This window comes from Somniosus microcephalus, chromosome 34, assembly GCF_052327205.1.
Source record: "Somniosus microcephalus isolate GS21.2 chromosome 34, FLI_Smic_1.0, whole genome shotgun sequence".
Classification (NCBI taxonomy): domain Eukaryota; kingdom Metazoa; phylum Chordata; class Chondrichthyes; order Squaliformes; family Somniosidae; genus Somniosus; species Somniosus microcephalus.
In genome coordinates this window covers 6303071-6323814 of record NC_141020.1, presented here as the reverse complement: position 1 = coordinate 6323814, position 20744 = coordinate 6303071, and the positions used below count along the sequence as shown (strand labels likewise).

Below are 20744 nucleotides of genomic sequence, written 5' to 3'. Positions count from 1 at the left end.
TTCCTGAATAAAACAGGCTCCAGCGTCCCTCGCAACCAAAATTCCGGACACCGTCCTCATTGGCCCTCGCCGCCCCCCACCCCTCCCTATCTCTGTCACCTCCTCCAGCCCTACAACCCTCCGAGATCTCTGCCCTCCTCCAATTCTGGCCTCTGGGATGAGAGGGTCATCCTATGAGGGGAGATTGAGTAGATTGGGCCTATACTCCTTAACCGGGTAGATGCAGGGAGGATGTTTCCCCTGGTTGGAGCGTCTAGAGCCAGGGGGCATAATCTCAGGATAAGGGGTTGGCCACTTAGGACTGAGATGAGGAGAAATTTCTTCACTCAGAGGTTTGTGAATCTTTAGGATTCTCTACCCCAGAGGGCTGCGGATGCTGAGTCATTGAGTATATTCAAGGCTGAGATCACTAGATTTTTGGACTCTAGGGGGATGGAAGGATATGGAGATCAGGCGGTAAAGTGGAGTTGAGGTCAAAGATCAGCCATGATCTTATTGAATGGCGGAGCAGGCTCAAGGGGCCGAATGGCCGACTCCTGCTCCTATATCTTATGTTCTTGCGCATTCCCTGATTTCTTTTCCATCGCCCCACCATTGGTGGCCCTAAGCTCTAGAATTCCTTCCCTAAACACCTCCGCCTCCTACGTTTATGTTCGGTGGCCGGGCTCGCAAGCGTAGAGTGCCCGTTGCCCGTGGATCCCGTACCGCGCCGCACTGTGTGTCAGTGAGGTGGGGCGGGGGGAGGAGAAAGGAATTGAAAACCAGACAAGGAACAAAATCGTTCGAAAAAGAATTAATATAAAACCTCCATCAGAATAATGATTGATATTTTTCCTCTGCCAATTCAGTAATTTGAGTTCTAATCTCCAACAAGGTGCTGTTGTTACGTACCTTAGTCGTCAGGCCCTTGGTTACCAAGATGGCTGCCTGATGACCTCCCCCCTCAGGGTCGTGGATTCACCCTCTGGTGACCTTTACTGTCTCTTATGTTTTGAGCCTTCGTCCCCATCAGCCTGGGTTAGAGTCAAACTGAGGGGGGAGGTGAAAGGGGGTCCGTGTTGTGACACACGCTAATTTACCGCAATTAAACGCTCGGCTCCTGTCGAGCCGTACCTGAGAGGTCGGAGGTCGGCATCAGGTTGGTGTCGACAAGCGATGTGCATCTTTAACTGGTTTTTTAATGAAAGGAAAGGGAGATGCATCAAGCGGGTAATTTGATTTCTCCCGAAGTGCAGATCTGACTGGCCGGCTCGCAGTACAAATGTGGATGGATGTTGCCACTGGGAGCTGAGGAAAAAACCCCCTAAAATAAATTCCCAATCCACACGCTGGAGCAGATGTTCCGAGGAGAGCCCAGATCAGCCCCCACCCATCCAGCTCCCAACTTCCGATCTTGAAAATAGACCTCCCATCGAGAGACGGGGCAATAGAGCAGTGCGCTTAACAGGACAGGACGTGGCTGCAGTGTTGAACTGCAGCAACTCGCCAAGGCTTCTTCCCCAGCACCTCCCAAACTCCCCATCTCCACCACCTAAATAACAACAGAAAACGCTGGAAAAACTCAGCAGGCCAGGCAACATCCGTGGAGAGAGAAATAGAGTCAACGTTTCAGGTCGAAACCCTTCTACAGAACTGAGAGAAAAGGCAGGAAATGAAACAAAAGGCAGTTTGGGGGCTGGGAAAAGGGGGAGGGGATGAAATTAGAGACATTAAGAGATATTCAAGGTGAGATGAGATGGTAATAGGACAGGTAAAGAAACAAACAATGGCTCTAGATGAAGTGTGAAATGCGCTGGCAGAGTGAAAGACAGTTGCCATGTGGGAGAGAGGGGAAAAAAAGGGAAAAGTCACAAACCAAAAGTGTGGATAAAAAATATAATAGGGGCTGAGGTTATGATCTGAAATTGTTGAACTCGATATTGAGTCCGGAAGACTGTAAAGTGCCTAATTGGAAGATGAGGTGCTGTTCCTCGAGCTTACGCTGAGCTTCCGTGGAACAATGCAAGAGGCCGCAGACGGTAAGGTCTGAATGGGAGTGGAACAGTGAATTGAAATGACAGACGACCTAGACCTCCACCACCTAGAAGGACAAGGGCAGCACCACCTCCAAGTTCCCCTCCAAGTCACACACACCATCCTGACTGAGTATATTAGCTGTTCCTTCATCGTCACTGGGTCAAAATCCTGGAACTCCCTCCCTAACAGCACCGTGGGAGCACCTTCACCACACGGACTGCAGCGGTTCAAGAAGGCGGCTCACCACCACCTTCTCAAGGGCGATTAGGGATGGGCAATAAATGCTGGCCTTGCCAGCAACGCCCACATCCCATAAACAAATAAGGACAGGACGTGTGCCTACATCAAGGAACATATGAACAGGAGGAGGCCATTCAGCTCCTCGAGCCTGTTCCACCATTCAATTAGATCATGGCTGATCTGTATCTTAACTCCATCCACCCGCCTTGGTTCCATATCCCTTAATACCCCTTACCCAACAAAAATCTATCAATCTCAGTTTTGATATTTTCAATTGACCCCCCCAGCCTCAACAGCTTTTTGGGGGAGAGAGCTCCAGATTTCCACTACCCTTTGTGTGAAGAAGTGACATCACCCCTGACCGGCCTGGCTCTAATTTTAAGTTTATGACCCCTTGTTCTGGACTCCCCCCACCAGAGGAAATAGTTTCTCTCTATCGACCCGATCAACTACTTTAATCGTCTTAAACACCTCAATTAGATCACCTCCTTAATCTTCTATACTAAGCAAAGAACAATAGGGTCACTCCTGGTGGTAAACTAAAGGAGACCCTGGATATTTGGAGTGAAGAGGCTCGAGACCATGGAGCCAATGGCATGCTCTGTACCAGGTCCAGCAGTAACCTGCCCGCTAAGGCTATAGGGCACAGGTCTTGTGGGGTGCTGTGCCCATCGAGGGCTTAAAGCACAGCACCTGAATTGACAAAATGGTCAGAAAAAAAATGGAGCTGTGCAGTCATAAGGAATCCCGTTCACCCATCGCCCCTGTGCTCGCTGACCTACACTGGTTCCCAGTCCGACAATTTAAAATTCTCATCCTTGTGTTCAAATCTATCCATGGCCTCGCCCCCCCCTCCCTGTCTCTGTAACCTCCTCCAGTCCCACAACCCTCCGGGATCTCCGCGCTCCTCCAATTCTGGCCTCTTGCGCATCCCCCGATTTTCATCGCTCCACCATCGCTGGCCGTGCCTTCAGCTGCCTGGGCCCTGAGCTTTGGAATTCTCTCCCTAAACCTCTCTGCCTCGCTCTGCCCTCCTTTAAGACGCTCCTTAAAACCGACCTCTTTGACCGAGCCTCTGGCCACCTGCCCCAAGGTGCTGTACAGGAGCGATTATCAAACAAAATTTGACACCGAGCCACATAAGGGGATCTCCTTTAGTGACTCGGCATCACATTTTGTCTGATAATCGCTCCTGTGCAGCACCTTGTGATGTTTTACTACGTTAAAGGCGCTATATAAATGCAAGTTGTTGTTAAGTTAACATCGGTGGTGGGCAAATGTTGGGCGAGGTCATTCAGAGTTTGTAACACTGGGGGTTTGCAAACTGGCCCAGGGATTCCCCCAGACAGTTTGGGAGACTTGAGTTTGTCACTCAGCGTCATTGTTGCATTCTCTGTTTCTCGTCCCAGCCCCGATCCCATGCCCTCGTGCTGATTTTCCTCACTCCACTGACTGATCCATGTACCAAGTGTATATTTTGTCCCTTGCCAGGTTTATCTTCCTCATGACTGCACTTGTCGTAACACAGATTTGGTTGCAACCTGAACATCTATCAATAATCGTTAAAATGTTACATACATGCACGCCAGGGTTGCCAGCCCTCCGGGATTGGCCCTGGCGTCTCCAGGAATTGAAGATTAATCTTCAGGACACTGTCGCGAGAAAAATCATCTGGGCGATTAAAAAATTGTGTTTTTATTTTTTTTAATTCTTTGAACAATTTTCCTTTATTAGTTCTAAAAGTATTGTCGATGGGGGGTGGGAAATGGCTGCTTGACTGACAAAAGAATCAACCAATCGGGTAATGAACAGACCGCTTTCCGATTGGGCCGTGGGGAGGCGGGGCGCCGCGTGGAAGTACGTGCCGGGCGACCAATGGCGGGAGGGTGGGGGCAGGAGGTCATGTGATGAAACCCTCCAGGAATGCGTCCGACCCGAGTTGGTGACCCTCGAGCACATTTTGTCAGCCGCGGCTCAGTGGGTAGCACACTCGCCTCTGAGTCGGAAGGTCGTGGGTTCAAGTCCCACTCCAGAGACTTGAGCACAAAAATCTGGGCTGACACTCCCAGCGCAGTGCTGAGGGAGCGCCACACTGTCGGAGGGGCAGTACTGAGGGAGCGCCGCACTGTCGGAGGGTCAGTACTGAGGGAGCGCCGCACTGTCGGAGGGGCAGTACTGAGAGAGCGCCGCACTGTCGGAGGGGCAGTACTGAGGGAGTGCTGCACTGTCGGAGGGGCAGTACTGAGGGAGCGCCGCACTGTCGGAGGGGCAGTACTGAGGGAGCGCCGCACTGTCGGAGGGGCAGTACTGAGGGAGCGCCACACTGTCAGAGGGGCAGTACTGAGGGAGCGCCGCACTGTCGGAGGGGCAGTACTGAGGGCGCGCCGCACTGTCGGAGGGGCAGTACTGAAAGAGCGCCGCACTGTCGGAGGGGCAGTACTGAGGGAGCGCTGCGCTGTCGGAGGGGCAGTACTGAGAGAGCGCTGCACTGTCGGAGGGGCAGTACTGAGGGAGCGCTGCACTGTCGGAGGGGCAGTACTGAAAGAGCGCCGCACTGTCGGAGGGGCAGTACTGAGGGAGTGCTGCACTGTTGGAGGTGTCGTCTTCAGATGAGACATTAAACCGAGGCCCTGTCTACTCTCTCAGGTGGACATAAAAGATCCCACGGCCACTATTTCGAAGAAGAGCAGGAGAGTTCTCCCCGGTGTCCTGGTCAATATTTATCCCTCAATCAACATCACTAAAAAACAGATTATCTGGTCATTATCGCATTGCTGTTTGTGGGAGCTTGCTGTGCGCAATTGGCTGCCACGTTTCCCACATTACAACAGCGACTACACTTCAAAAAGTGCTTCATTGGCTGTAAAGCACTTTGGGACATCCGGTGGTCGTGAAAGGCGCTGTATAAATGCAAGTCTGTCTTTTTTTCCTGTCTGCCATACTTCAGCCATCATGGAAATATCTAACCTCGAGTGGCCTGGTTCCTTGTCTCCTCTAGGGTTGGCCCCAGGACAGTTGTACACCTACCCGGCTCGCTGCTGGCGTAAGAAGAGGCGCCTGAATATCCTGGAAGACCCACGGCTAAGACCCTGCGAAATTAAACTAGGTAAACTTTTTTTGCTGTTTTATCTGCCCTCTAACCTGGGGCGGGGGGGTGCGGGGGGGAATTATTTAATGAATGAATTTATTTTTGTGAACATCTGTTATTTTTTTCCCCCCACCTGCGGGACGGGGAACAAGCAAGCGGCCTACTGTCAGGCCTGAGCCAGTGCTGGTCCTGAGCTGGTTGCTAGGAAACGCCTCAGGCCTAGTGTAATTTTTGTAAAATATACAGTAAAATAATTATTCATATATTATATCTATATTTTATGCTTCTCAGTACAAAAATATATTTATATTAAGAATCTTGTGGGACATGCGCTCCCTCTTGCCATGATTTTTGTTCGTGCTTTTCTGTCAACATTTACCATTGTAAATTGCAATGTCAACAATCACGGTGTAGTTCCAGGCTTTGGCCATTAGGTGACACTGTGGAGCAATTTTCAAAGCCTCTTTCTCAACTCTGTCGCCACCTTGTGTATGTGTGTATGTGTGTGTATATAAGAAAACATCGACTGATTGTGGCCATTTTACTCGTACAATAGTGCGCACAAGTCACACGACGCGGGTGACCGACGCGCCATTTTGTACAGCGAGACCTTTTGCACCGTTCGAACGTGGAAGGCTTGTCCCAGCTGGCGTTGCCCAGAGCCCCGTCTGTGCATGTCACGGAATGGCAGTCAACACGCCCGCAGCACTCCAGGGATGGGGGTGGGGGGGGGGGCAGCGCACTGGTCGCGCCAACAGCGACCACCACCCCCCCAGAGTTTACAAAGGACTCGCGTTCTGCAGTTCCATCAGTCAGTCAAAAGTTCCCTCGGTAACGCTAATAAACAAGGCCTCATTTCTTTTCAGTAATAATAAGATTGTCCTGTCCGAGATCTTCATTTTCTTGCCAGAGGCTCAAAGGCAGCCATTCGCACCCAGTCGTCAGGTGGAAGTGCTGATTGCACTGTGACAGACTCGGTGCTGAAGGCATGAGGGACCAATAGTCTTGACGTCAGAAAATGCTGGAAAAACTCAGCAGGCCAGGCAACATCCGTGGAGAGAGAAACAGAGTCAACGTTTCAGGTCGAAACCCTTCGTCAGAACTGAGAAAAAAGCAGGAAATGAAACAGATTAAAAGGCCAGTTTGGGGGCTGGGAAATGGGGGATGAAAGAACAAAAGAGAAGTGAAGAGACATTAAGAGGTATTCAAAACCAGACGAGATGGTGATCGGACTAGTGGAGACAAAAGACGGCTCAGGTTAGGTGTGAAATGCGCTGGCAGAATGGGAGACAGCTGCCATGTGGGAGAGAGAAAAAGGGGGAAGGGCACAAAACAAAGGTGTGGATAAAAAATATATGTAAAAATGTAATAGGGGCCGAGGTTATGATCTGAAATTGTTGAACTCTATGTCGAGTCCTGAAGGCTGTAAAGTGCCTAATCGGAAGATGAGGTGCTGTTCCTCGAGCTTACGCTGAGCTTCCGTGGAACAATGCAAGAGGCCGCGGACGGTGAGGTCTGAGTGGGAATGGAGCGGTGAATTAAAATGACAGGCGACCGGAAGCTCGGGGTCACCCATAGTCTTGACATGTTGGCTCTGAACAGATTTCAACGTAACATGACGGCCATTAAAATGACTCTCTTCCCCCTCAAACAAAAGGTGTTGAGGTTGGGGTGGTGTCAATTGGAAATTGAGATTAATAGATTTTTGTTAGCCAAGTGCATTAAGGGATATGGAACCAAGGCGGGTAGATGGAGTTAAGATACAGATCAGTCTCTAGAAAAGGGAAGGCTGAGGCGGTGACCTGATTGAGGCCTTTAAAATGATGAAGGGGGTTCGATAGGGTAGACGTGGAGAAGGTGTTTCCACTTGTGGAGGGGAGACCAGAACTAGGGGATCATCAATATAAGACAGTCACTAATAAATCCAATAGGGAATTCAGGAGAAACTTCTTTCCCCAGAGAGTGGTGAGAATGTGGAACTCGCTGCCACAGGGAGTGGTTGAGGTGAATAGCAGAGATGCATTTAAGGGGAAGCTGGATAAACACATGAGGGAGAAAGGAATAGAAGGATATGGTGATGGGGTGAGATGAAGCAGGGTGGGAGGAGGCTCGTGTGGAGCATAAACACCGGCACGGACCGGTTGGGCCCAGTGGCTGTACCTTTAAGATCCGCTAGCAGCGACAGCAGGGTTGACGAGCTGAACGCTTTAGCAGATCATTGACGAATCCATTTGATTGATGAACCTTCCCAGAGCTCCCGATCAGTGCTTTACTTTCGAATTGATCAGCCAACTCTCCAGCCTGAAATCCAGTAGCCTGTCAGAATTGTGCGATTGTCACCCCTTTAAGAATGCCTGATTGGCGGTAATGAATTCTCCCTCGTCTCCTCGGGGACCTGAATAATAACCGATTGGTCGTTTAATTAATTGGACAGCGAATTAGCACCTCGTCCCCACTGACTAACTGCCAGTTAAAAGTTCACGTTTAAAGGCGAGGTGGTCAGGAATGACACACTCGGTGGAGAACTGTGTGCATTCAGGAGCCAAGTCCTTGCTGAATGTGTTACGAAAGAGGGTCAATGTCTTTTCCCAATCCTATTTCTCCTCCCCTCACGCCCCCACCTCCCCCATCCTCTCTTGAGCATTGGATTATGCTTCCACAGACCCCACTCATCTACCTACCTCAAGTGAATGCCCATTCTTGACTTGCCAGCCCAGACAGAGTGTGGACAGGCTGTTCGACTGTGGGGGCATCACCATTGAGCTATATCCTGTCACAAACTCAAGACTTTTGAGCCAGAATCACCACAGAGGGATCAGGGCCTCCCCCCCACCTCTGCTCCCCCCACCCACGCACACCCCCACCACCACCACCCCTTCCTCAACCTGCGGATGCTGAGGGCAGCTTTAGCTATGTGACTTGGCCGCTATGTGACTTGGCCACTATCTGGACCAGTCCTGGGAGTCACAGCTCGGGCCTTCCTGGTCTATGCTGCTCCCTATCTCTGTCGCCTCCTCCGGCCCCTACAACCCTCCGAGATCTCGGCGCTCCTCCAATTCTGGCCTCTTGCGCATCCCCGATTTTAATCGCTCCACCATTGGCGGCCGTGCCTTCAGCTGCCTGGGCCCCGAGCTCTGGAATTCCCTCCCTAAACCTCTCCGCCTCTCTACTTCTCATTCCTCCTTTAAGACGCTCCTTAAAACCTACCTCACCTGCCCTAATATTTCCTTATGTGGCCAAATTCTGTCTGATAATCGCTCCTGTGAAGCGCCTTGGGACGTATTGCTATGTTAAAGGCGCTATATAAATGCAAGTTGTTGTTGAATGATTCCAGGGCTCAGAGGGTTAAGTTATGAGGATGGGTTGCATAAACTCGGCTTGTATGCCCTCGAATATAGGAGATTGAGGGGTGATCTGTTCGAGATGTTTAAAATGTTAGAAGGATTCGATAGGTTAGATATGCAAAAAGGAGGAACGTAATTGTAAAATTAGAGCTGGCCGGTTTAGGAGGGAAATCAGGAAGCACTTTTTCACACAAAGGGTAGTGGAAATCTGGAACTCTTCCCCCAAAAGGCTGTGGATGCCGGGGGAAACTTGGAGCTTTCACGACTGAGATTGACAGATTTTTTGTCGGGTAAGGGTATCGAGGGTTGTGGAAGCAAGACAGGTAGATGGAGCGGAGCTACCGATCAGCCATGAGCTCATTGAATGGTGGAGCAGGCTGAGTTATAGAGTTATACAGCACAGAAAGAGGCCCTTCGGCCCATCGTGTCCACGCTGGCCATCAAGCCCCGTCTATTCTAATCCCATTTTCCAGCACTTGGTCCGTAGCCTTGTATGCTATGGCGTTTCAAGTGCTCATCTAAATGCTTCTTGAATGTTGTGAGGGTTCCTGCCTCTACCACCCTTTCAGGCAGTGAGTTCCAGATTCCAACCACCCTCTGGGTGAAAAAGTTTTCCCTCAAATCCTCTCTAAACCTCCTGCCCCTTACCTTGAAACTATGCCCCCTGGTTATGGGGGCTTGAGGTGGCTGAGTGGCCTCCTCCGGTCCCTGATGTTCCCAGAACATTTGAAGGGGCAAGAGTATGAACGCCTTGTTTCCATGGCGATTTCTACGGTAACGCCCAATCGCAGCGATGGCTCGGTACCAAGCCAAGGGGTTCGTCAGCATTGTGTCCAATGCTTTCCTTTCTGCGCCTTCTTTGCTCAGATACCGAGGTGCCCCTGAAGAAGGAGGGCCTGCTACCCGAGGGGCCGGCCTTAGAGGCTCTCCTGTGCGGAGAGGCGGTGGAGAAGAAGGCCGAGACTAAAGACGAGGAGAGCATCAGTGAATGCCAGGTGGGTGCTTCGGGAAAACACGTGGGGGGGGGGGGGCAGGTTGGACGATTGGTGGCTTGACAATCCTGGAGTTGGGGGGGCGGAATAAAGGCTCCTCTTTTGACCGAGAGTCGAGAATCACCCAATCGGATAAAGGAGAAGGCTGTTCGCTTTCCCAATTGGCTGGGGGAGGGCGGGGCCTCGTGAGTATTGACGCGCCGGGTGACCAATGGTTGGAGGAGGGGGGGGTGCTGTCGTCTGATGGCGCCTTCAGGAAGATGTCGAACCAGAGTTGGCAAAGCTGACTGTCACCTCCCCTCAACAGCGCTCTCAAACCTGTTTTGTTTTTTTCCACCCCCCGCCAGAGGATTTTGGCGAGCGATTTTCCTCACGAAATCGAGACGGATGAACTGGAGGAAGACGCGCCGAAGCGGAAAAATAAAACCAAAGGAAGAGTGAGTTGTTTTCTTTATCGACGTCTGTGTCAATGGGCGGCTCCGCGATCAGTGTTCTTGGAAGGGGAGAGGGGCAAGCAGGCGTCGGCAGACGAGGCCCATCAGTCAACAGGGTGAAAGAAAGTCATGTGACTTCTGTCAGGGGAGGGCGTCTACTTGAGTCGGAGAGAAGCTGTGACACCAGTTTTGAGGGGAACAAGTTCACAGGGCTACGGGGAAAGAGCAGGTGGGGGTGGGATTAATTGGAGAGCTCTTTCAAAGAGCCGGCACAGGCACGATGGGCCGAATGGCCTCCTTCTGGGCTGTACGATTCTAAAAGTCTGTAAGGGGCTACGTATCGGGGCTTAAGATAATAGAATGACACAGCACAGAAGGAGGCCATTCGGCCCATCGTGCCTTTGATAAGCTCTCCAATTAGCCCCACTCCCCCCTGCTCTTTCCCCACAGCCCTGTAAACGTTTCCCCTTCAAGTAATTATCCAATTCCCTTTTGAAAGTTACTATTGAATCTGCTTTCAGGCAGCGCGTTCCAGATCACAACAACTCGCTGCGTAAAATAAATTCTCCTCGTCTCCCCCTCTGGCTCTTTTGCCAATCACCTTAAATCTGTGTCCTCTGGTTTCCGACCCTCCTGCCACTGGAAACAGTTTCTCCCCGTCTACTCTATCCAAACCCCTCATGATTTTGAACCTCTAGTAGATCTCCCCCCCCCTTAACTGCCCCAAGGAGACTGTATAAGACAATAAGACTGTGTCAGAAAGGTAACTCCAGGCCCCTCTGCTATCTCTTCCAGACTTGTGGCATTGGAGGAATGAGAAAGAGGCAAGAGCCAACATCACTGGAGGACAGAGACAAGCCGTACGTCTGCGACAGTAAGTAGACTCCTTCATTGGAGGGTGGGGCATCACTCAGGGAGCGCTTTTCACCATCTCAGGACGTCCCAAAGCACTTTACACCCGGTGAGGTACTTTTGAAGTGGAGTCACTGTTGTAATGTAGGAAACGCAGCAGCCAATTTGCGCACAGCAAGCTCCCACAAACAGCAATAAAGAAAGAAGAAAGACTTTCATTTTTACAGAGCCTTTCACGACCACCGGACGTCTCAAAGCGCTTTGCAGCCAATGAAGTACTTTTGAAGTGTAGTCACTGTTGTAATGTGGGAAATGATCAGATAATCTGTTTTAGTGACGTTGATTGAGGGAGAAATATTGACCCCAGTACACCAAGGAGATCTCCCCTGCTCTTCTTTGAAGTGGCCATGGGATCTTTTACATCCACTCGAGAGGGCAGGCGCGGCCTCGGTTTAACGTCTCATCTGAAAGACGGCACCTCCGACTGTGCAGCGCTCCCTCAGTACCGCCCCTCCGACAGTGCAGCACACCTCCACTACTGCCCCTCCGACAGTGCAGCGCTCCTTCAGTACTGCCCCTCCGACAGTGCAGCACTCCCTCAGTACTGCCCCTCCGACAGTGCGGCACTCCCTCAGTACTGCCCGTCCGACAGTGCGGCGCTCCCTCAGTACTGCCCCTCCGACAGTGCGGCGCTCCCTCAGTACTGCCCCTCCGACAGTGCAGCACACCCTCAGTACTGCCCCTCCGACAGCGCAGCGCTCCCTCAGTACTGCCACTCCGACAGTGCGGCACTCCCTCAGTACTACCCCACCAACAGTGCGGCACTCCCTCAGTACTGCCCTCCCGACAGTGCGGCACTCCCTCAGTACTGCTCTCCCGACAGTGCGGCACTCCCTCAGTACTGCCCCTTCGACAGTGCGGCGCTCCCTCAGTACTGCCCCTCTGACAGTGCAGCGCTCCCTCAGTACTGCCCCTCCGACAGTGCGGCGCTCCCTCAGTACTGCCCCTCCGACAGTGCAGCGCTCCCTCAGTACTGCCCCTCCGACAGTGCGGCACTCCCTTAGTACTACACTGGAGTGTCGGTCTGGATTTTATGCTTAAGTCTCTGGAGAAGGGACTTGAACCCACGACCTTCTGACTCCGAGGCGGGACAGCTACCCACTGGACCAGGGCCCAAGCGATTGAAAAGGATAAATATCTATGAGGAGGGTTGCTGTCTTTTGGTGTTTGGTCCCTGATGGTGTCGAAGCGACTAATGTCCTCTCCCTCTTTTTCCTTTATGCGCGCAGTCTGTGGGAAGCGATACAAGAACCGGCCAGGCCTGAGCTACCACTACACTCACACTCACCTGGCGGAAGAAGAGGGGGAGGATGAGTTGGAACGACACACTCTACCCTTCCATCGGAAGAACAACCACAAACGTAAGCTGAAAAGTTCACTTCATGTGAAATCCTCGATGGTGGTGTAGTGCGGCGCTGTCTTGGTCAGTGCGCGGCCGTGGGATCAGGCCCGCCCCCCTCCTCCCTCATGCCCCAGTAGACGGGGAGTCGCTGCTCTTTGTCGGTGAGGTAAATCGATCACTTCCCTTCGCTCGAAGGGCGTGTGGGGCGGGCGGAGGATCGGTGCGTTGTAACAAGCGTCGCCAACTCTGCTCGGACATATTCCTGGAGGCTTCATCACTTGACCTCCGGCCTCCGATCGCCCCCACACCCCCCACCATTGGTCGCCCGGCCCGTCCATCCTTGTGACGCCCCGCCCTCCCACGGCCAATCGCAAAGCGAACGGCCTCTTCGTTACCTGATTGGCTGATTCTTCTCTGTCAGCCAAACAGCCTTCTCCTCCCCCCCCCCCCCCCCCACCTGAGATTTTTATTAATAAACAAATATATTATAAAAACACAATTTTTGTGATTTTCCTCCCGGATTTTTGCTCACAGCCGTGTCCCAGAGATTAATCTTTAATTCCTGGAGAGACCAGGGCAATCCTGGAGGTGTTGGTAACTCTATGCCTGGCTCAAGTGGCCGTTGTTCACGTGAGAGCACTGACGGACTATTCTACTGTGGAGGGCATCCAAGTGGAGGCTGCTACTCGCCCCCCGCCCTCTGGGGGTCACTGTATAGCGGTTGGGACGCTACCTAGTGTTACCCCCACCCCCCCATCCCTACCCCAGGGCTACTCCAGACAATGAGAACGTAAACTAACTCCGCACAATCCCGGCTTCAGGCCTGCGACTCTTGCGCTGTGTGCGACTCGGAGATGGAGACTTTACCTCCCAGCCGTTGGGACACCCGTTCCTAAATTTCTTGGGGGGGAGGGGGGGGATAAACAAGAGACCAAGTTGGGGGTAATTGTAACCCAACTCGCCGCGGGGGGTGGGGTGGGGTGAAATCCCACGGGATCGGGTGGAACGGCGGTTTTACACCCCGCCCAATATCGTGCTCCACTGACCAATGGAGATAAAATCGTGCGGGGTTTAAAACCAGCGTTGCACCCGATCCCGAACACCCTGATGGGCGGGTGAGGTTAAAATTGCCCACCCCACCCCACCCCCACCAAAAGTCTGTTGTTTAAAATGAAAGTCCAGTTTTTAAACCTGTGTACACTTATATTAGACACTTGTTACGATACTTTTTACTGGTGTGCAGCAGAAATGCCTGCTTCCATACAAGCAGATGCCTCCCACGTACTGGAACTTGACCTGATGCGCACAATATCTAGGGTAGCGGGTCAGCAGGTGAACACTTTCACCACTGGGATATACACTGGAAATAGTACGTGATGGCACCATGGATTCCTGGTCTCTCTAACTGACAGAGAACGTGATGCTAACAGGCTACATAATTCAGGCTAAAAAGCAACTGATTGGTATTTATTAAGAAGTAAGATTATACAGAAAGCAAGAGCGAATTACAGTACTTCACTTAACCTCACGTCATCTGTTCCGAAGCAGTGATAGCTTTACAGGTCTAGCAGTTCTCTTGAGTATGTTTGAACCAGGAATCCATGCAAAGCTTTTATGTGAAAGATGGAGTTCCACGTGTATGACCTGTGCATCAGTACGGTAATATAAAAAGTTTGCAGAATATGGGTGCTAAACCGCTTGCATCTCACTCTTTGCTTTGATGTCAGGCTGGCATAATCCAAGATAAGAGGGTGTCCGGGACAATTAATTAAATCTGCTTCGCTTTGAAATGCTTCTTGCTCTGACAGACCCGTTGATTAAGTCAGCTTTCTTCAGATGTCCTGATACAATTCTCAAACGCCTCCAATAATTCAAAAGGGAGTCTTTTCCTCCCTTTCCCCGTTGCCCCCCTCCCTCTGGGTGGGCCAGTGATCACAGGTAATAACTCCCACCGGGTCGAAAGAGTCAACAGACACATCTGGATTTAACCTCTCTGCATTCTGGGATAATTGGAAACTCAATAGGCTGTAAATACGGACAATTGACAGCCTGGTGATCAATATTAATCATCATTAGCGTCTTCTAATCCTAGTTAAGCAACCGACAGACGCAGAGGTGAGTCATCCCTCCTTGCAATGGGCACTTAATAGCAGACAGGCTCACCTCTCCCCCAATACAGCCAAAGACAGTGGAGATTTTCTCCCACAAACTAATCACAGAAACTATTTTAAAAACTGTTTCAATTCTGCTTTACTTGTTTCTATACAAATCTATATGTTGTTAGAACAAATCTTTCATGCTCCCTGTCCACAAGCCTTTCTTCCCGTTGTCACTGCTAGTTTAGGAAGCGTGCAGTTCTGGTCGCCATATTATAAAAAGGATGTAAAGGCACTGGAGAGGGTGCAGAGAAGATTTACAAGGATGATACCAGAAATGTGAGGGTATACATATCAGGAAAGGATGGAACAGGCTGGGTCTCTTTTCTCTTGAAAGGGTGACCTAATATAGAGGTCTTTAAAATTATGAAAGGTTTTGATCGAGCGGATACAGAGAGAGTGTTTCCACTTGTGGGGAAGAGCATAACTAGAGGCCATCAATATAAGATAGTCACCAAGAAATCAAATAGGGAATTCAGAAGAAACTTCTTTAAGAAAGAAAGACTTACATTTATACAGCGCCTTTCATGACCACCGGACATCTCAAAGTGCTTTACAGCTAATGAAGTACTTTTTGAAGTGTGGTCACTATTGTAATGTGGGAAACGCGGCAGCCAATTTGCGCACAGCAAGCTCCCACAAACAGTAATGTGATAATGACCAGATAATCTGTGTTTAGTGATGTTGGTTGAGGGATAAACATTGGCCCCAGGACACCGGGGAGAACTCCTCCTGCTCTTCTTCGAAATAGTGGCCATGGGATCTTTTACATCCACCTGAGAGAGCAGACGGGGCCTCGGTTTAACGTCTCATCCGAAAGACGACACCTCCGACAGTGCAGCGCTCCCTCAGCACTGCCCTGGAGTGTGAGCTTAGTGAGTGGGACTCAAACCCACGATCTTCTGATTCAAAGGCGAGGGTGCTACCCACTGAGCCATGGCTTACCCAGAGAGTGGTGAGAATGTGGAACTCGCTACCACAGGGAGTAGTTGAGGCAAATAGTAGAGATGCATTTAAGGGGAGGCTAGATAAGCAGATGAGGGAATGGGGAATAAAGGGTTATGCTGAGAGTTAGATGAGGAAAGACAGGAGGAGGCTCGAGTGGAGCATAAACGCTGGTATGGACTGGTTGGGCCGAATGGCCTGTTTCTGTGCCGTATATCCGATGTAAAATCAGCCAGGATTCCCACTCTCGGTTCCCTGTCTGGCCGTCACTGTTGACTGCGATGCCCGCTGCAGTGGAATTGCCTGCGGACACTGACACATGATTAACGGTCGAGTTACCGGCGGGGACCTGGCTCCTGTGGACATCATAGCCCAGTGCGGAGATAGCACCTTCCACAAGGAAGGAAAGTGGCCAAAAGGAACCTTTTTGAATTCCTCGCATTCATTAGTTATGTAGATTTTTTAAAATAAAAACGACTGAGCTATTTTATTGTAGTCCATCAGCAGTTGCACTTCATTAGGGACACAGCAGAATCGTTTAGGAATCAAATCGGTTTTGTGCAGTATATTTCTGTTAAATGCTTTCTGCTGTTTGTCGTTCAGTCGAATTGCTGAGTGAACACTTTTTCAAAAGGCGGCAGACTGGCAAACCGATGTTCATCTGTTCCGAGGACCGGGATTCTAGGCTCAGCTGACTCCCCACATGACTCCTCGCTGGGGAACCTCACGCGAGTGCCCGTTCTTCCTGTGTGAGCCCCAGATAGAGCGTGCTATTCAACCACGGGGGCATCGCAGTTTGAGCCCAATGTCTATTGATCCCTCACTCGATGGCCAGATTTCCAGTGTGGGAGCGACTGGGCGGTGACCAGGAGTAGGAATCCTGGCTGATTTGTTTGCTTTTTCGCTTCCTAGCCTTGGGGGTGGGGGGAGGCTCCTGAAACTGTGCGAGAGCCCCACCCTCCCTCCCCTGGTGTGGGAGTCTTACCTGATGGGAGCAGGGATCGGAGATTTGGGCAGGGGTCAGTGCGCCCAATTCACGGTGCTCCCGATTTGTCTGACCGGTTAAAGTCAATGGCCGGAAAATTGGTGTGCTGCACCCCGTGGTTGATTGTCCAGTCTGTGTGAGTCTCCATGCTGGGAGCGGAGTCCAGCAACTGAGGGACTATGGAATGCAGCATGAAGTGTACCAGCCACTGAGATCAGCTGACTTAACAGAGACCAGGGCTTGGACCTGGGACCAATTGAGTCTGTATGTAGACTACCAGACTGGCATTGCCTCTATAGTGGGGAGCTCCGCTGGGAGAGGAGGCTTGTTTGATGCTGTGACAATGAAGAGTGTTGTTTTCATATCTTCACCTTTGGAGAACAGTGTGAAGTAGTGGAAGGGTTCGCGGGCTGATTATCAGTCAGACAGGCCGCAACAAGACCACTCCTTCCATCTTTATACCAACCTATAGGCTGCTCTGGAATTCCCTCCCTAACCCTCTCCGCCTCTCTACCGCTCTGTCCTCCTTTAAGACGCTCCTTAAACCCCACCTCTTTGACCAAGCTGTCCTCGCACCTCCTTACGTGGCTCGGTGTCAAATTTTGTTTGATAATCACTCCTTGGGACTTTTTAACTACATTAAAGGCGCTATATAAATGCAAGTTGTTGGCCTAGAAATTCGGTTGAAGCGCCAAAGTGGCGCCAAGCTCACCTGGGCGCTGATTTTTGCGCAGCGTACGGAGTAATACTGATCGCCAGAAATTCAGTTTCAGCGCCCCTAGAGGGAGACGGGGCGAGGCTCGAGGCGTTCCGCGTACCTCTTAGGGCGCTGAAACTGAATATCGCAGCGCAACGTGCTGCAGCGCCACACGCTACGGCACGCTGCGGTACTGCAGGCCTGCCTCCCATTGTTAAGGGGGAGGGGCCTGCAACAGCGCGATCCCCGATCGCGAGTGCCGGCAAAAGAGCCCGGCGCCGAGGGGAAGTGCCGGGCTCTCGGGAAACAGCTGGCAATGCCGCGGGGGGGGGGTCAGGAGGCCAGGGACGGAGGTGCTGGCAGGCGGCCGCCGAAAAAAGCGGCCACCCCGCACCTCCACCTTAACTTGCGCCACTGCCGGCACAGCAAGGCCCCGTGAACCGGGCGCGGGTAGCGAACGGCGCTACAGCGGCGTTCACTACCAAATATCGAGATCGGGGCACGAATGGGGCGCTGCGCACACCGATGACGTCATCGGTGGCAGCGCAGCGCAACAGGCTAACGCCACCATTAGCGCCCCCGCTGAATATCGCGGAAGGTGCGGCCAGTGGCACTACACCCACTGACTGCCCTCTTTAGGCGCTAACAGGTGGCGCTACATACCCAATTTCTCCCCCCGTTGTGTTTTAAAATAATTCCCGAGCCTTTCCGCTTTCCTGTTAGAATTCGTGGTGTGCAGTGTCCCGTTCTAAGGTATTAAGGGATATGGGCCAAAGGCGGGTAGATGGAGTTAGGTCGCAGATCAGCCATGATCTCATTGAATGGCGGAACAGGCTCGAGGGGCTGAATGGCCTCCTCCTCTTCCTGTGTTCCTCATTGTAACTTATAAAATTCTAACAGGACTAGACAGACTAGATGCAGGAAGGATGTTCCCGATGGCGGGGGAGTCCAGAACCAGGGGTCACAGTCTAAGGATAAGGGGTAAGCCATTTAGGACAGAGATGAGGAGGAATTTCTTCACCCAGAGAGTGGTGAACCTGTGGAATTCTCTGCCACAGAGGGCGGTGGAGGCCAATTCATTAAATATATTCAAGAAGGTGTTGGATATATTGCTAAAGGGATCAAGGGATATAGGGAGAAAGCAGGGACAGGGTACTGAATTTGGATGATCAGCCATGATCTCATTGAATGGCGGAGCAGGCTCGAGGGGCCGAATGGCCTACTCCTGCTCCTATCTTCTATGTTTCTATGTTTCATTGAATGACGGAACAGGCTCAAGGGGCTGAATGGCGGCCTCCTGTTCCTGTGTTCCTAAACTGTCCTATCATTGCCGTGTTTCTGCCTGCTCGGATTTTGGCAAGGTGTAACAAGGGGTGTATGAAACCTTCATAATGGGCGGGGGGAAGAAAGAAAGAAAGAACTTGCATTTCTATAGCACCTTTCACGACCTCGGGACGTCCCAAAGCGCTCGACAGCCAATGAAGTACTTTTAATTAATGCCGCCTTTCGGATGAGACATTAAACCGAGGCCCCGTCTGCCCCCTCAAGGGAACGTAAAAGATCCCACGGGCACTGCAGTAAACTCTTTTGTATCCGGCGCCCACGGGACCGGGATGGTGCCGGTTGATTAAAAATTCCGGATAACAGAGAGAGAGGCCATTTTTAACACAAAAAAAATAAAAAACCAGTGACTAACTGCATCCAGAGGTTTCAGGTTCTTCTACGTTATTTCATTGTGTTAGTTCATTGATCATATCATTGTGCAGCACATGCACAATGTCCACTGCCAACTTTTATCCAGGCCACCACGGGAAACTTGGACTCGGAAAAATGAAAAATGGATGGATTCGGCAAGATTACCGGTTATCTATTTTGCCGCTTATTAAAGAATTCCGGTTGATTAGGTGCCGGTTAAACAAGAGTTTACTGTATTTTGAAGAAGAGCAGGGGGAGTTATTCCCGGTGTCCTGGGCCAGCCCTGATATTTATTCCTCAACCAACACTTTAAAAAAAAAACCAAGATGATCCGGTCATTATCACAGTGCTGTTTGTGGGAGCTTGCTGTGCGCAAATTGGCTGCCGCGTTTCCCACATTACAACAGTGACCACACTTCAAAATAAAAGTACTCCATTGGCTGTAAGGCGCTTTGGGCCGTCCGGTGGTGGTGAAAGGCGCTATAGAAATGCAAGTCTTTCTTTCTTCAGGAATGGAAAACCAACTAATGCCAGGACATACTTAGCGTTGGTTCCCGTTACTCGCCCGCAGAGTGTGGGCGGCAATCAAAGGCTTCGGCCTGTTCACCTCCGCACTCGCTGAAGAAGATTAGGCTGCGACATTAAGGAGAGAAAATGAAGATTGGGGGGGCGGGGTGGGGGTTGGAAATCAAAAAGCCAGAGTGGATTATTTTTCTCTCCCTCGTCTATTTAAAAAGAGACTGAGAAAGAAATGGGATTGCTTTGTTGCCCTGGTTATTCGGTTGGCACGGCAACCACTCATCTCGAGCCCAGGAAAATATAAGCGAAGGCCGTAGGCTTAATATTTCTCAGTCCATTTGATAGTTTCAATTAGGGGGAGGCCTGTTTAATGGCTTCCTGTCAAAGCTGCTCGCAATTCTAGTCAGCGGGGAAGGGAAGGAGGTGGGGAGGAGGAACCTATAAAGCAAAGGGGGAAAATGACATTCAGCCCCTTTCTTCAGAAATGATCCTCGTTCACACCGTGTCTTTCAAGAAATAAATAACGATTTGCTTAGCCCTGAACAACGAGACGCCCAAAAACCTTGTATAAACACAGGAGAGCACTGCTGGAAGCCTGGGGTGATTATCAATTGAGGCGAGATTCTGAATAATTTCTGCAGGGAGGGAGAGAAAGAGAGAGAGAAAGAGAAAGAGAGAGAGGAAAGGGAGAGAGAGAGAAAGGGAGAGGGAGAGAGAGAAAGGGAAAGAGAGGGGAGAGAAAGGGAGAGAGAGAGAAAGGGGGAGAGAGAAAGAGAAAGAGGGGGAGGGAGGGAGAGAAAAGAGAGAGAGAGAGAGAGAGAGGGGGAGGGAGAGAGAGAAAGAGAAAGGGAAAGAGAGAGGGGGAGAGGGAAAGAGAGAGGGGGAGAGAGAGGGGAGAGAGAGAGAGAGAGGGCGAGCGAGAGAGAGAAAGGGAGAGCAAGAGAGGAAGGGGAGAGAGAAAAAGAGGAGGTAGAGAGAAGGGGAGAGAGAGAAAAAGGGGGAGAGAGAAAAGGAGCGAGGGGGTAGAGAGAAAGGGAGAGAGAGATGGAGAGAAAGGAAGAGAGAGAGAGGGAATGCATCAGTCTTCTGATGCTGAATGCAAATGACGCAACACAGTGCAGCAAACAGGAGAGGCTGTTTATAAATTCTACTTCGAGCGCTGTATAAGAACCATCCACCAGCAATATTTTAAAACCCCGCCTGTTCCAGCCATGGAAGGGCCTGTAATGCTACTGATCGAGGTGTTCCAGTGCTTTATTTTTTAGGGGGGAGTCAACACTCCTCCTTTCATTTGGCACCGTGCGATCAATTCTAATTTATTAATCTCCCGTCAGCTTCTATACCACAAGACGTGGCTTTTGTTTTGTTTCACTTCGGTC

At 51.0% G+C, this 20744-nt stretch overlaps 1 protein-coding gene across 1 annotated transcript in view; it reads left to right on the top strand.

Annotated features, from left to right (window-relative positions):
* dpf1 (double PHD fingers 1) overlaps window positions 1-20744 on the top strand; it is a 67632-nt gene that overhangs the window by 13151 nt on the left and 33737 nt on the right. The window contains exons 3-7 of the mRNA XM_085973278.1: window positions 5255-5362; window positions 9556-9683; window positions 10028-10117; window positions 10910-10988; window positions 12256-12387. Coding sequence (XP_085829404.1) covers window positions 5255-5362; window positions 9556-9683; window positions 10028-10117; window positions 10910-10988; window positions 12256-12387 — 537 coding nt within the window. The remainder of the gene's footprint in view (window positions 1-5254; window positions 5363-9555; window positions 9684-10027; window positions 10118-10909; window positions 10989-12255; window positions 12388-20744) is intronic.